At 41.7% G+C, this 13,868-nt stretch overlaps 1 protein-coding gene across 12 annotated transcripts in view; it reads left to right on the top strand.

The window, feature by feature from the left end:
* ZMYM4 (zinc finger MYM-type containing 4) overlaps nt 1-13,868 on the top strand; it is a 1,242,519-nt gene that overhangs the window by 417,921 nt on the left and 810,730 nt on the right. For all 12 annotated transcript variants that reach the window (XM_069223800.1, XM_069223806.1, XM_069223798.1 and 9 more), the window contains exon 2: nt 3,329-3,796. In XM_069223800.1, the coding sequence (XP_069079901.1) occupies nt 3,337-3,796 (460 nt within the window). In that variant the 5' untranslated portion in view covers nt 3,329-3,336. The remainder of the gene's footprint in view (nt 1-3,328; nt 3,797-13,868) is intronic.

The following is a 13,868-nucleotide window of genomic DNA, read 5'->3' on the forward strand; positions in this document are numbered from 1 at the left end:
GCTGTAGATAGAGGAAGAAGATAAATGAAAGTGTTTTAATTATATGCAGGGCCACTGGAATTATGTGACAGGAAAAGATTAAATTATGAGTCCGGGTTGACTAGTTTAAGTGGCAAGAAAAGTCCAGTTATGAATTTGCACCACCAGTAGTTCTAACTCAAGCAAATGCGAGACCCATTGCATTGCAAATGCTTGTTATGATTTGGTGTAAATCCGTTCTGTGTTTTTTTGAGCAATTAAGGTTAAACGTTATATACATTTTATATCATACCACTGAGGATCCGCAACGCCATCTCGAGAAGAGATCTGATTGGTTGTCACCACATTAACAACAATTTGGCAGCAGCCTGCTTTTAGTACTTGGGACTCAGTCCCGAGTCCTTGGAAATAGGATATAGAAAGATATAAGGGGGAAAGTAGGAATAACCTGCAACAATAAGTCAGTGGTGGGTCTGCAAATCCATGGGAAACTAAACAGTCTCCAGTGCATTTGAAAATGTACCCACCTAAAAATAAAAATTATGCCACTCATGCTGGTACCCTCGGTGGGTGCCAGATCGCTCAGTGGGGGGCTCTGGGCTCTCACCGAACAAAATTTAAAATGCGAGTTCCCTTGGTGGGCAGTGAGACACCCCCACAATAATATGTATAGGAAAAAAATAATTATAAATAAACAGCAGGAGCCCCTCATTTAATATTCACTGCTTAAAGGAGCGCTCCAGACTGCCCTGCAAGGTCTCTTTACACTTTTTTTGCGCTTGATGATGTTCCGTGGGTCATTAAATCCATGACCCCAGGAAAACTTACCATATTTTTCACAACTACTCCTAGCTGGAGCTCTGTGCTCTTCAGCTAGAGTCTGTGGCTCTCTTGTGATTAAAGACTTGGAGACATGTAGATTTGTTTATTTTCAATGGCAACGTGTCTCTGATTTTCTTTTAAGATTTTGCGACCCCTAGAATTAAATCATTAAAACTATTAAGAGACAAGGACATGGTTTTATTTTTTGTATTAAAACTTAAATTTTTGAATAATCACTTTTGTTAAGCTTACATTGTGTGAATTACTGAAATATATGATTTCAAATATTGGATTTTTTTGGAGAAAGATAATAGATCTGCTTTATATAGATATATGTGTGTATGTATATGTATGTATATATATATATATATATATATATATATATGTTCACCCCTTGATAAAGGCAATAGGCCCACTTTTTATATTTAGCTGTTGTGCCGCTGACAAAGTCAGTATGTCTGCCTTAATGTGGCCAAGCCGAATGAAACCAGCTGCACACTGCCCATGCCAGATGGTTATGCGCTGCAGGACGAAGGGCATTTGCAAGGGGTTGGACTCAGGCCAGTTCCTGTGCCCAACTCTGCAGCGCTGAAGTAAGTGTGCAGTGGGGAGTAGGGCACTTACAGGTATATGGCGATTGCAGGGTGTGTGCCCCCAACCGCATGCCTTCAATTGTAAAAGGCTGTGCGTGTCATAGGGTTGATACCAATAAGGGGTTGGCGTTGGTCACCATTGGAAAAAAAAAATGGCCATGGCCTTAGGCAACAGTGAGCTTAACAAGCAGATACCCATTATGAGGGGGCCATGAAGTGGAAATAAGACAAAATGTACAATCCAAGCTGTTCCTACTGCAGAGCGTTTCAAATACTTCCAGAGAATCCACATGTTATGCTGTAAATATTCATCCTTTGTTATTTAAGCAGTTCAAATTTCCAGATGAGCCAGAATGAGTGCACATTGTTTTCTTTTCATTGCCATTTATTTTTTGTCTTCGGATCCTTTATTCCAGTTACTCTTAATGCCTGTTACGTATGGTGCATATAGATATGTTGGAATACTTGATTGTTTTCACTTGGTTTTATATGTAATTTCTTCCTTTCATGTAGGACATAATCTGTTACTACTGGGGATGCGTCTTGCGTCTGTGATTTCCACAAACCTAGCCTTTTCTCATTGTTTAAAACATCCTACTGACCACTCGAAAAAGTTGCTGAAATCACTATCTGGTTTGCAAGCCCTTTGTTAATCGCTTACTGATGTTTGGTGACTTCAGTGGTCTTTGCTTGAAATCTGCTCCCTGCATGTGGCTGTGTGCGTTGGAGAATTCAGAAGCTGGACAGTACTTCCTGTAATAAGTAAAGTTCTTGGCCTGTGAAATCTATTGGACTTGTCGCCCTCTCACTTTTTCCTGACAGTTCCCATAACTGATATTCGGGCATAGCTTTAGTGATGTACTGGTTGTTATGAGTTAGATACCACCATGAATTCCCTCTTGCTTTGTACTTGTCTTTGAAACGAGTTCAGCTCTGTAAATGAATGACAATATAAAAAATACAGCTTTTTTTAAAGTTGATTCGCATAATGTAGATCTCGGCTCAGAAAAAGCCTGTGGACCGTCATGGAAATAGTTCTTCATTTGAACGTTACATGTGTTTTCAGCCAATACAACCTGACTGGTTAAAACAATTTGCTGTTACTAATTTCTTTCAGAGAGATTGCCCGATAGTGCCAATACTATACAGTATCAACATTTTGTAGGTCAAATCCTGTAGACGCTTGGAGACGATTTAGCCTTTGTTTATTAATCAAGACCCTACACATTTTTGTACGTAAAAATATGTAGTATCTATTATTTTTCTTAAATTTTTTAATATAATATTGGGTTCAGACGGATAGAGTTTGCATTAACACTTTGCTTTCCATCTTTTGTAAACCCAGATTAAGTATTTCTGTTTTGCAGTTGCCATTGCTGAAAAACATTCAGCATAACCATTCTGGAAGGCCTCTATCTTCGGTTTCATTTCCAGCTCTGAATATTCTCTTCTGCTAAGTCACATCTCGTTCTATTGCTGCTTTGTATGGTTTTTAGTCCAGTACTTCTTTTCCCATATTTATCCCATCACCCCTTTCTTTTAATCTTTCAGTAGATGGTGTAATAGTGGGCTCCAGGCAATCCCGAAAAAACAGACTTTTCGTCTAATGTATTATTTCTCATAATTGCCAATAGCCGTTAGACATTGATTCGCCATTTCTTATACTCTTGTACCATCTTTCTCCAATGCTTACTTTGCTGCTCCTAAATGTTCGTTTGTGGATGGCTTGACATACTACCCCGAGTAAAAAGTGCGTGAGGGTGTCTCTTTAGGACTTGCATAAACTCAGTCACAAAATATTTTTGTTGTAATCCTTTAATATGTGAGATTGGTTTAGAAAACTATTTCCCAGTCAGAGTTATGACCCATAAAACATTGCTTTATCTATCTGGTGTAAAACAGACTGGGCTAATGTGTGTATGTTAACTTTTCAGGTGGTGTTATGGATGTGGAAACTGATCATAGCTTAACATCAAGCACTGGCAGATTATCATATGTACTACAAAATAGAAACAGACCTGACAGTTACTATATGCACACTGGAAATCCGGCAAAGGATCTAGTGGTTGGAGCTGAAAACGACGATACCCAGGGCCTATATATTTCAGCACATCATGATGACTGCAACTTGTACAAGGAGGCTTTAGTTGATACGCATGACGCAGATGGGAAGAGAAGTTTATTCTTGAAGAGCCTAATGCACTCAGCGGTACCCCTGCATCTGAGCCAAAACAGTGCATTAAACCCCCTTTTGTCAGACTTTACTATTACAAGGGACAGCAGCAACGCGGAGTTCACTCGCCCTGAGAGAAACCGAGCAGTTGAAGAACTGAGTTTGCATTTGGAACCCAGCCACAGCAATCTGGATGCTGGATTGAAAGCAACATTTGGTGACGGACAAGGTAAGTAAAAACATTAATGTGAACAAAATTTATATATTTAACTTTGAAATCATAAGTCAGTTTTATTATTTTTTTTAAACTTCCATCAGCAATTTTTTGTAAACTTTTTTTTTTTTACAACTGGCTGCAGCAGTGCTAAATCAGAATTCCATTAAACCAGTTTACAGCAGTCGCGCTTTTGTGAGTCTAAAAGTGTTTACTTTTTAGATCCTCCCAGAGTGGAAGTACTAGACAGGCTTAATTGGGTGCTTTCTGATTGATGTCTAGATAGTCGCAGAGGAAGGGCTACGTTGATGCGAGGGCGCACACTACACCAGATTTGTAATTTAGTCATTACTTTTTGTCATGTGATTTGGGACTCATCGCATGCTTAATTTGCATTTACTAAAGCAATTGTGAATAGTATTAAACGTTACAGGCAAAGAATCGCCAACAACGTGAATTCTTATAACTGTTTTTCTGGAGTTATCTAACTTAAATAGGTCACTGTAGAGCAAGGATCTCCAATCTGCGATAACAGCTATTTAAGTGCAATTAAAACCACTCCGAGCTAGGAACTTTGATAGTATTAGTGCCCACATCAGAGATGACATTTGAGCCCACCCTATTTTAGAATACCAGTAGTAATTGCCTCCGTACCTCAGACTGGGTTGCAAGCAGTAAGGTATATACGGTTTTGTCAATTTTGAATGCCCTCTGTTTGGATAATACATAACAGACACAGTAGTAGCGTCTCTGACACCTAGGTATAGCTGTTATTCCGCTGCCACATGGTATTCACACCAGTATCAGTATTACATAGGTTTTGGAAACTCAGCCAGTATTCTCCAATTGTCAACGCAAGAGTTATGCGAACACACACTTTTGTCTCTGTTACACTTATAATTTTGGTATACATGTATTCAATCAAGCAAATCGTCTAGTTTTGGAGGCATGGCTGCACATAGTATAGCTACTTACAGGTAGCTGGAGAGCTAATAGTAGTTTATGCCCTACTCGTTAGAGGAGGCTGCCTCCTAAGTGCTTGCAGTCAAAATTTGTGTATTTTGATGATATTGTTCTTAGCGCATCAGTCGTGCTAGTTTTGTAATGTCTTGCCATATTGTTGCCCAAGTGTCTACACTGTTAGCTTAATTTGGTACATTCCTCACCACATCGAGATTGATTATCTCTTATGCTTTTGATGTAATTAGACCATGCACAATAGTATTTTATACATTATACCCATCATTGATGTTTATGGTTGTGTAAATCCTTTTCTTTCCAGGGGAGGGGTTTGACAAGCATTTCACTTCATGCTTACTTCCTCCAGTCCATTTAGTTTTCTTTTAGTATATCACTCCATTTACTCATTAATGGATAGTCTTTTTCAGCAATCAGTTATATTGGTTTTAGCCAGTGTGTAGCTTTGGTCCTCTCTGCTGGGATTAAGCATAGTGATGGGATGTAAGTTTATATTTCATTTGATCTTTTCCTGGCATAAGGAGCAGTCCTAATACACATTTCTTGGGCCCATGTGTTGCTGTTCATCATGTAATCTTATCTTGTCTGCCCCCTACAGTCTCCCAAATTTCTTGATCGCTGTACATGTCCAAGTCAACTGCATGATGGTGATCCCTTCTGTTACATACTTTGGGCACCATGATGATCTTTGCAGATTCACTTTAAGGAGTATTGGTTTCTGGTATGGACAGTGACAGATGTTAAATTGCAGTTTCCAGTCATGCATTACATGATACTTTTTTATTGTTGATGTATGCCTTTGTCAGTTATGACCGAGTGCTTCTCTTTCTATTTCTTTCTTGCTTTTATTTTGAGATCAGGTATGTCAGTTCAGTTAGACATGTACAATGAGCCCTCTTGTAAGGGCTCTTATTTTGTAAGCCTCAGAGTAGCTTTCCCCCACCTGAATAATGTAAAACCTACCATTATTGAATAGATCCCAAATTATTTTTTGTAGACTTCCTTTGTCCACTTGACGACAACTCATCGCTATGTATATGCCCAAATAATGGCAGTCCCTATACTGGCATCTCTGTCGCTCGTGGGATCCTCTGTGATCTTTTGCACTTTATAGGCCCATAGTTCTCCCACTAGGCTAAAGGTATGGGTGAGTTTGTGAGCCTTGAAGTTAGGGAGAAACAGACCTTCTTCATATGGTCACTTTATTATTCACAGCCTCACCCTCCTTCATTTTTATACACCAGTTAATCTAAGCAATATTTGGTTAAGTTGCTTAAATAAATATATATATATATTTTTGTATGAAGAAGCCTTGAATGTGTATAAATGCCTTAGTATGATTTAGCTTTGGTGCTGCAACATGTAACAAACAAAAGGGAATGTTTTCAGTAAAGCTATTGATTTTTCTAGTCCTTCTAGAACTCTGTATGGTGCAGCAGATTTAATCTTCCATCCAGTGTGTGATATATATTCCCAGGTTTTGGACATTCTCTTCCAGGGTATCCTCATCAATAGTCATAGGCATTGCACAGTCTTAAGTGTGTGTGTGTGTGTTCATCCTAAAGAGAGCCTACAAAGCGCCAGATTACATTGAGCTTTCCTTTTAAAATGGATCCAGTCCTAGAAATGTCATTAATACAGAAAATGACTGTAGAAAACATTTTGCAAACCTTTATTAAAAGGAAATGGAATATGAGACAATGTTTTGTTAGCCACTAGGCTTCCATTCATAAAATAGACACAACTGGCACTGTACCTTTAAAGATCTTCACAGTACCTCATGTATATATCCCATCATGCCTCACAGGTGACAGGTTCATTTTTTCAGCTCCTGCAGTTAAAATCCTGGTGCACTGAGCTTTGTCTTTTTGACAAGAAATATCTGGAAAATCTTTTCAAATTCTTTTCTTTGAGTCATTTGACTTTTCTCAGCACCTACAGTGCGTATAGCCTCTTTTTCCTTAGAAAAATATTTCCTTTTCCTGTCAAGAAGGCATTCACTTTTTGTGAAGTGCCCCTTCTGTGGGAAGCAAAAGGCCCAGGCAGACCCCCCCCCTCCCCCCCCCCCCCCTCCCCCCCTCTCCTCCCACCTATTGTTTGTCTTCCAGAATCTCATCAGCTGGAAGTTTTAGGTCACTTTCAAACGTTTTGGATACGTACTTTGAAGGACAGAGAAAAGATCTGACTCCATGGTTTCCAAGAAAGATCTGCTCTATCAAGAGGCCTTGGAGATGGTCAGGTGTCCTCCAATGAGTTTTATCTCTGCCTCCCTCCCTCCCTCCAAGGGAGATCTAGAGAGACATACCACCATCTAAAAATAGGATGTATCCAGTCAAGGACAGAGCAGATACTGGTGTGTTCACCCTCAACAGTTATGCTGTCAAACGCAGTCACGTGGGGTTGAGTCACTCCTGGACTTTGAAACATCTTCCGTGTTTGCTGTTGAGATGCCCATCGGTGTCAAGGTTATCGTCAACAGTCCATCACCCTCTGACATTGAAAAAGCAGGTATTAAAACCAACAGAGAAGCTACAGTCGAGAGGAAAACATTTGGTGTCGCACACAGTTGATAAGCCACCATCAATGCTGACAGAAAGACATTCATTGTCAAAGGACGAGTCACAGCCTTTACCACCTACAGCTGAATCGAAGTTTCGCTTGACATCTAGGGTCTGATCACATTCACCTTTGAATATTTCTCCATGCTGACTTCAGTGTCTACAGCATAGACCTTTGTCCCATACTTTGGACTCTGAATACTGCCCTACGTATTCTCCATCAAGAGCCACATCTGACGCTCACATTTCATGGACACCATCTCATAGATAATCTCCATCTTCTCAGTTCTCTCCAAGCACACCATCTGTGATCCCTGCAACGCAAACAGGACCTATAAGTAGCCCGCATATCACAGCTGTGGCACATGTCTCCTTGAAGATATAGGAGCCCATTGCTTCACTGCTCCAGATCTAAAGTAACATCTAGATTGAGATCTAGAAGATCGAGCGATCCTTATCTAGATACAGAAGCAGATCTCCAACTTGGTCTACAACTTCTCGCTCATCAATCAGAGATTGCTCTTCAGTGACAGATACACTTTCTGCAAGCGTTTCGACCGTGGATGATCTTCTTACAGACCTTGAAAAATCATAAAAAGGTTACTGGACCAACTGGTCTAATGACTGAAATAGTCTACTCTACTTAACTGTAATGCTCTTAACCCATAAACTGCTTTCAAATTATGTAAACCTAGGCAAATATCCTATCTCACTGAGCTGCTATTTTCTTCATTAGAGAATTTTAGTACAACTTTAACAAATTACCAATATACAAAAGACGGTAACAGAACTATGAACGGTGCATATTCCAATTCCCCCCTCCCCCGGGAGACATAGCTTAGGACAGAAGGTGGGGTGTAGGTAAAACATCCCATAGATGTTAATTGCTTGGGTTGAGGAGACACATTAGTCTTAAATATTTTGAGCATGTAAGTTCTCGGAGTTCATGGGATAAAAGTGAAATGAATGGTTTCCATAGCTTCTCATAAGAGTCACTCTGTAATGTCGGGACCAAAGAGTCTTTGGCCAATCGATTTACACCCAGTTTCCTGCACCTATGGAACACCCTGTGGTCCAGCCCAGGAGTAAAATCCGAATTGTCAATTATGGGATGAGGGGAAGGTAGTAAGGCCTGAGGTCGTCGCTATTGCATCCCACTCCCGCCAGTAAAGGTTTGGTAACTGGGCAGGATACAGGCCCCAGGGTCTCTGTGCTTTGTATAGAAATGGCACTTTCCACAGATGCATGCCTGCTATCGATCTGTCCATGAAAAGCAGTGGCTTTCAGACTCTGCCTACGACCATTCCACCAGATGCGAATCTGGGTAGCTTGAAAGTATAGATTAAGGTTTCTAATACCCAGTCCTCCCTCCCCCAGAGGCCGCGTGCGTGTGGGCATTTATCAAACCAGACAAAGCGATTCAATGCCTTTTGGAGAGCCTTGACATCTTGTGGCGGGGATTCACAGGCAGCGTCTGGAAAACAAATCTGATCTGCAGGAGAGCAGATATAAACGCCGCTATCCGGCCGAGCCACGAAAGCGGGCATTGGCGCCATGTAGCAAGCTCCTGTGTAATTTGTGTATGAAGAGAGAGGTACTTTTTATTTAGCAGTGAGAGCCACTGTTGTAGCTAGTTGGACCCCAGGGTGTAAGATTGCGGTTGTGCTCCATTGAGTTGGGTGACAGGCCGCAGTGATAGCATCTTCAAATATGTTAGTTCAGCATGTCTGGTGCACAAAAAACTTGTTTAATACACTAAATATTTTCTCCATATATAATACAAATCTAGCTGCGTGTAGGATACACATGACCCCTGCCTTTCCTTAGTCAGTGCTACTAGAATTATGCAATTGTGTGGCTGTGACTGTTTTCACATAGTTATAGATTTGCTGAATTTGCCTTTTAATCCATTATCTGCTGCATAATCCGCAGATTTTAACAAAAAAAATATTGTTTTTAGTTTAAACGGTTCAATGGTTACTAAATATGCAGCAGCACGTGTTGCCGCTCAGTGAAAGATTGTTTGCATAGCTGGACTGTTGTTTATTGCTATATTTGTGTGTTAAATTGGTACTTATGACACGACCCAATGCCCATAGTGATACCAAGTTTAAACATTACAAAATAATGAAGCAGTATCATTGCAAAATGTGCCACATAATGCCGCATAATTCCAGTAGCCCTGCTCATAGTTCATTAACAGCATTGCCGGCAGGGCAAGAATGTTTTTCTAATTGTGGTTCACAACTATCACTTCTAATGAATATGTAACTAAAGCATGAAGTGCTAGTCTAGTGTTATTTCCAGTCAGCACGTTTTACAAAGGAATGACCACAAAATTTCCAAGTGGTATGCAGTTTTACTGGTAAAACTATATAGTGTACTAACAGCAATGTTTAAAAATAGTTTCTGCAAAAAAAAATATCATTTGGACATCACCAAATAAAGTGTTCTGATTTGTTTTGCTTCTAATACAAAATCTTTGCATCACGCTTCTGAATTACAAAAAAAGTGCATTTGTAATTCTTGACAATTTTTTTAAATATTTGTACTATTTATGTGCAAGCTATTTTAAAGTTTGTCGTAGTTGGGTTCTTGCTAAAGGCAAGACTGCTGGTTTAGGGATGATAGCCCTATTGTTTGTAGGTGACTTGGCCAATCCTACAACAAGTTGTAACTGTCGGCCCAACCCTTCCGGCTCACAAGCAGTACCTGACCAAAAACCCAATTAGTAAAAGGTGATTTGTGGCTGCATTTACGCATGGACTCGAGTGCGACATCTCAGGGGAGTCGTGGTTAAACGGAGATGACCCTTTTCTCACATGAGAAACAAATCTCTGTCACACACAGGCAATGAAGGAGATGCAGTAAGGTTTTCAATAGGTTTTATTAACAAGACTGCAATCTACTTTAAATTGCAAGATATACAATGATTAGGCTAATGAAAAATGCAAGAAACATAATCGGATCTAATCAAAGAGGGAAGTCCCAGATATCTTGCAGCATTCAGGAGAGCAAGACTTTGTGAATGCAACCCCCACCGGCAACTCATAGGCACAGGAGTCACAGTGAGGCCCACTCAGCACACCTTGAAAGGAGTCCCACATCACTGGAGCAGCAGGCAGGAGAGTGCTGGAGGCCAGGGCTACACAAAGCCTGAAGATCCCTCGGAGGAAGAGCCAACAAGCCTTGGTAGCTATAAGAGTCACGGTGCATAGGGGTACTGTCCTGCAAGAAGAGGCAAAGACTCACCACTTCCAATGCTGGACAGCTGGTAGAGGGGACCACTCAGGACCACCACCTGTGTTACAGGATCCATGCAGAGTTGCATGAGAGAGGACCCACGCAGGTGATCGTCCGTGCTGTTGGTGCCTGTGAATGCAGGGGAGTGACTCCTTCACTCCAAGGGAGATTCCTTCTTGCTTCTTAGTGCAGACTGAAGACTTGCCGCCCTCAGAGGATGCATAGCCAGGGATACGTTGCAGTTGTTGGAATGAGCCGAAGAAACAATGTTGCAGAGCGACATCGTCGCTGGAGCTGCAGATTGTAGGTTCCTGTAAAGTCCATTTGTGGTTTCAGTGGCCAGAAGTCGAAATAAAGGTTGCAGAGGAGTCCTGCTGGAATCTTGCACATTGCATCTGAGGACTCACTCAAGAGGGAGACCCTAAATAGCCCGGGAAGGGGGGGATTGGTCTCCTAACAAGGTGACCACCTATCAGGAGGAGGCAGTGACGTCACCTGCCCGCCCTGGCCTCTCAGATGCTCCCAGAGGCCTCTGCCCACCTTGGATTCAAGATGGAAGAATCAAGTTGGAGCTCTGGGCACAACCCTGGGGTGTGATGGACAGGGGAGTGGTAACCCCTCTTTCCATTGTCCAATTTCACGCCAGAGTAGGGACTGGAGGTTCCTGTACTGGTTTAGACTGGTATATGCAAGGAGGGCACCAAATGTGCCCTTCAAAGCATACCAGTGGCTTGGGGAGTCTACTCCTCCCTAGCCATGTAACACCTATTTCCTAAGGGAGAGGGTGTTGCCTCCCTCTCCCAAAGGAAATCCTTTGTTCTGCCTTCCTGAGCTTGAGCAGTTCAAGCAGCAGGAGGGCAGAAACCTGTCTCTAGGATGGCAGCAGCATGAGCTGCCTGAGAAAAGCCCGCAAACTGGTAGGAGCAAAGCTGGGGGAGGGGTCCTCTAAGGAGCCCCCGAGTGCACAGAATCATACAACCAATACTGGCAACAGTATTCGGGTATGATTCCAACATGTTTGATTCCAAACATGCCCAGATTCCGAGTTACCATTTATGTAGCCGGACTTAGGTTGTGACCTATGTCCAGTACACAGGTAAAGTGGCTTCCTCGGACTCAAGAAGTCCAGGAGTGCCCTCACACACAGGTCCTTGTACTCTGCCCTCTGGGCTAGGAGGACCTGCTATCTGAGTGACTTACAGTGACCTGGTGCAGTGACCTTTAGTGGAAGGGGTGCATGCACCCGGTCCACGCAGGCTGCAATGGTAGGCCTACACACACTTTCCATGGGCTCCCATTGGTGGCATAATACATGCTGCAGCCCATGGATGAACCTCTGGTGCCCCAGTCTCCTGGGTGCCTAGGTACAATATACTTGGGACTTGTGCTGGTGCATCTGGATCCCAATTGTGTGTAAATAGATAAGGACAACCAAATCCAGAGGGTGAGTGCATACCTACTGGGGTCCTGGTTAGGAGGATCCCAGTAAACAGTCAAAACACACTGACATCAGGCAAAAAGTGGGGATAACCATGCCAAAAAGAGGGTACTTTCCTACGTCACTGATAATATGAAATGATCTTCCTAATTATAAACATAGCAGCCATTTTAGAAGAAATAATTAAATAAATGTGCTAAAACAGGGAAGGCTAAGTAGGTTAAAAGTTATTAGGTGACGGGGGCACAGGTCTGCAAGCCAGAAGACTAAGCTATATCCTGATTCCCATTAACACCAAATAGGATCCACTACAAGTTGTGTTAAAAAAACAACTGACATCATACAGCCTTTTGTTTCAAAATGATTGTCAGATAACTTACTTTAAAAAATCCTCTAACTGTAGTAAGATGGAAAAAAAACAAACACTGTTTTTCAGGATCAAATAAGCAGCACTTTGTTTAAAAAAAAAAAAAAAAAAAAAGGTGATATTTGACCTCTTTCCTTGGACACACAGCAAATACAACAAGATAAAACAAGGTTCAAAGACAAGTTTATCGCTCATTCATTTTTTATATGAACAGAACATCAGTTCCTTTCCAGCTGAAGTTCACTCACCAGAATAGCTCAACCTGATAAAATCTCACTTGCCATAGAAAGGGGATGAGTAGATTTTTTTTCAAGGCATGTCTTGTCTTAAAGATTGATATCCCTACTACAGCTACTTTGTCTTCTTTGATTTTTGAGACACTGCATCAGAGAACAGCTACTCAACCACGGCTTCTCCTGGTTCCTGATCTACTTGAGCCTGCAATGTAATTTATTTCTTACACCTGCATCAGTGAAGTCTGCTCCATCTCAAACGTTTAAGAAATGTAAACCACCTGATCAGGACCCGCTGTTCCTCAGATCTGATACCCCTATTGATTCAGTCATTGTAACAGCAGCAAGAAAATCTCACACTACTGCTTCATCGCCTTCCGTCCCACCAGACAAGGAAAGCAAGCAAATAAATGGTCTTGGCAAAAAGATGTATGGGATGACGGCATTCACTATGAAGGTGGCAAGTGCTTATGCTTTTTTGGGAAGGTACGATAGCTGTCTTTGAGATTCACAGAACAGATTTATTTGAAAACTTGTAAAAGACAGGATCCTGAATGAAGGTGGCATATTATCTAACTAGATTACAAGTGCAGCAGTGGATACATCAGATCTTGCTGCGCATGGATGTTGTCACGGTATCTGTGCAGGCAGGTCAATGTGGCCCAGATGAACCAGCCTAAAGCCAGAGGCTCAACATTAGATTTTAAATTTGCCATTTTCAGGGAAAACCTGTTTGGGCTCCCATGCAAATGAAGAGTTAATGGGAATGAAAACTGAAATGACTACTCTGAAAGCTTTTGGTTTAGAGAAGCAGAAGGACTATCGTAGGAGATACAGACCCTGTGAATGTTTTTTCTCTGAGGGTTCAACCCCTTCACATGTCTCACAAACACCAGCAGAAGGCAAGGCACCACTACCATTCTCAAATCTTCAAGAGGAAGAGTAACTCAACAGCAGTCTGCATACACAGCAAAGCCTCCTTCTAAGCAATGAACAGTCACTTTCCCCTTTGTTGCCCGCTCCAGTGGGGTGGGTGGAGGGGGATCGATATATTGGAAAGCATCTGGAAGAGTGCCACTTAGTAACAACAGACAAGTGGGTCTTGAATATTGTTAAGAGTGGATATTCTCTTCAGGTCTCCTCTTCCTTCAATCCTGCTAATCAAACCATTGGTGTACCAGAAGGACGTGTTACTGAAAGAAGTCAACATTCTGTTGCAGAAGCATGCTGTGGAGAAGGATCCTCTTCACCAGAGAGGACTGAGAAGTCA

The sequence above is a fragment of the Pleurodeles waltl genome, chromosome 3_1, assembly GCF_031143425.1.
Source record: "Pleurodeles waltl isolate 20211129_DDA chromosome 3_1, aPleWal1.hap1.20221129, whole genome shotgun sequence".
Taxonomy (NCBI): Eukaryota; Metazoa; Chordata; class Amphibia; order Caudata; family Salamandridae; genus Pleurodeles; species Pleurodeles waltl.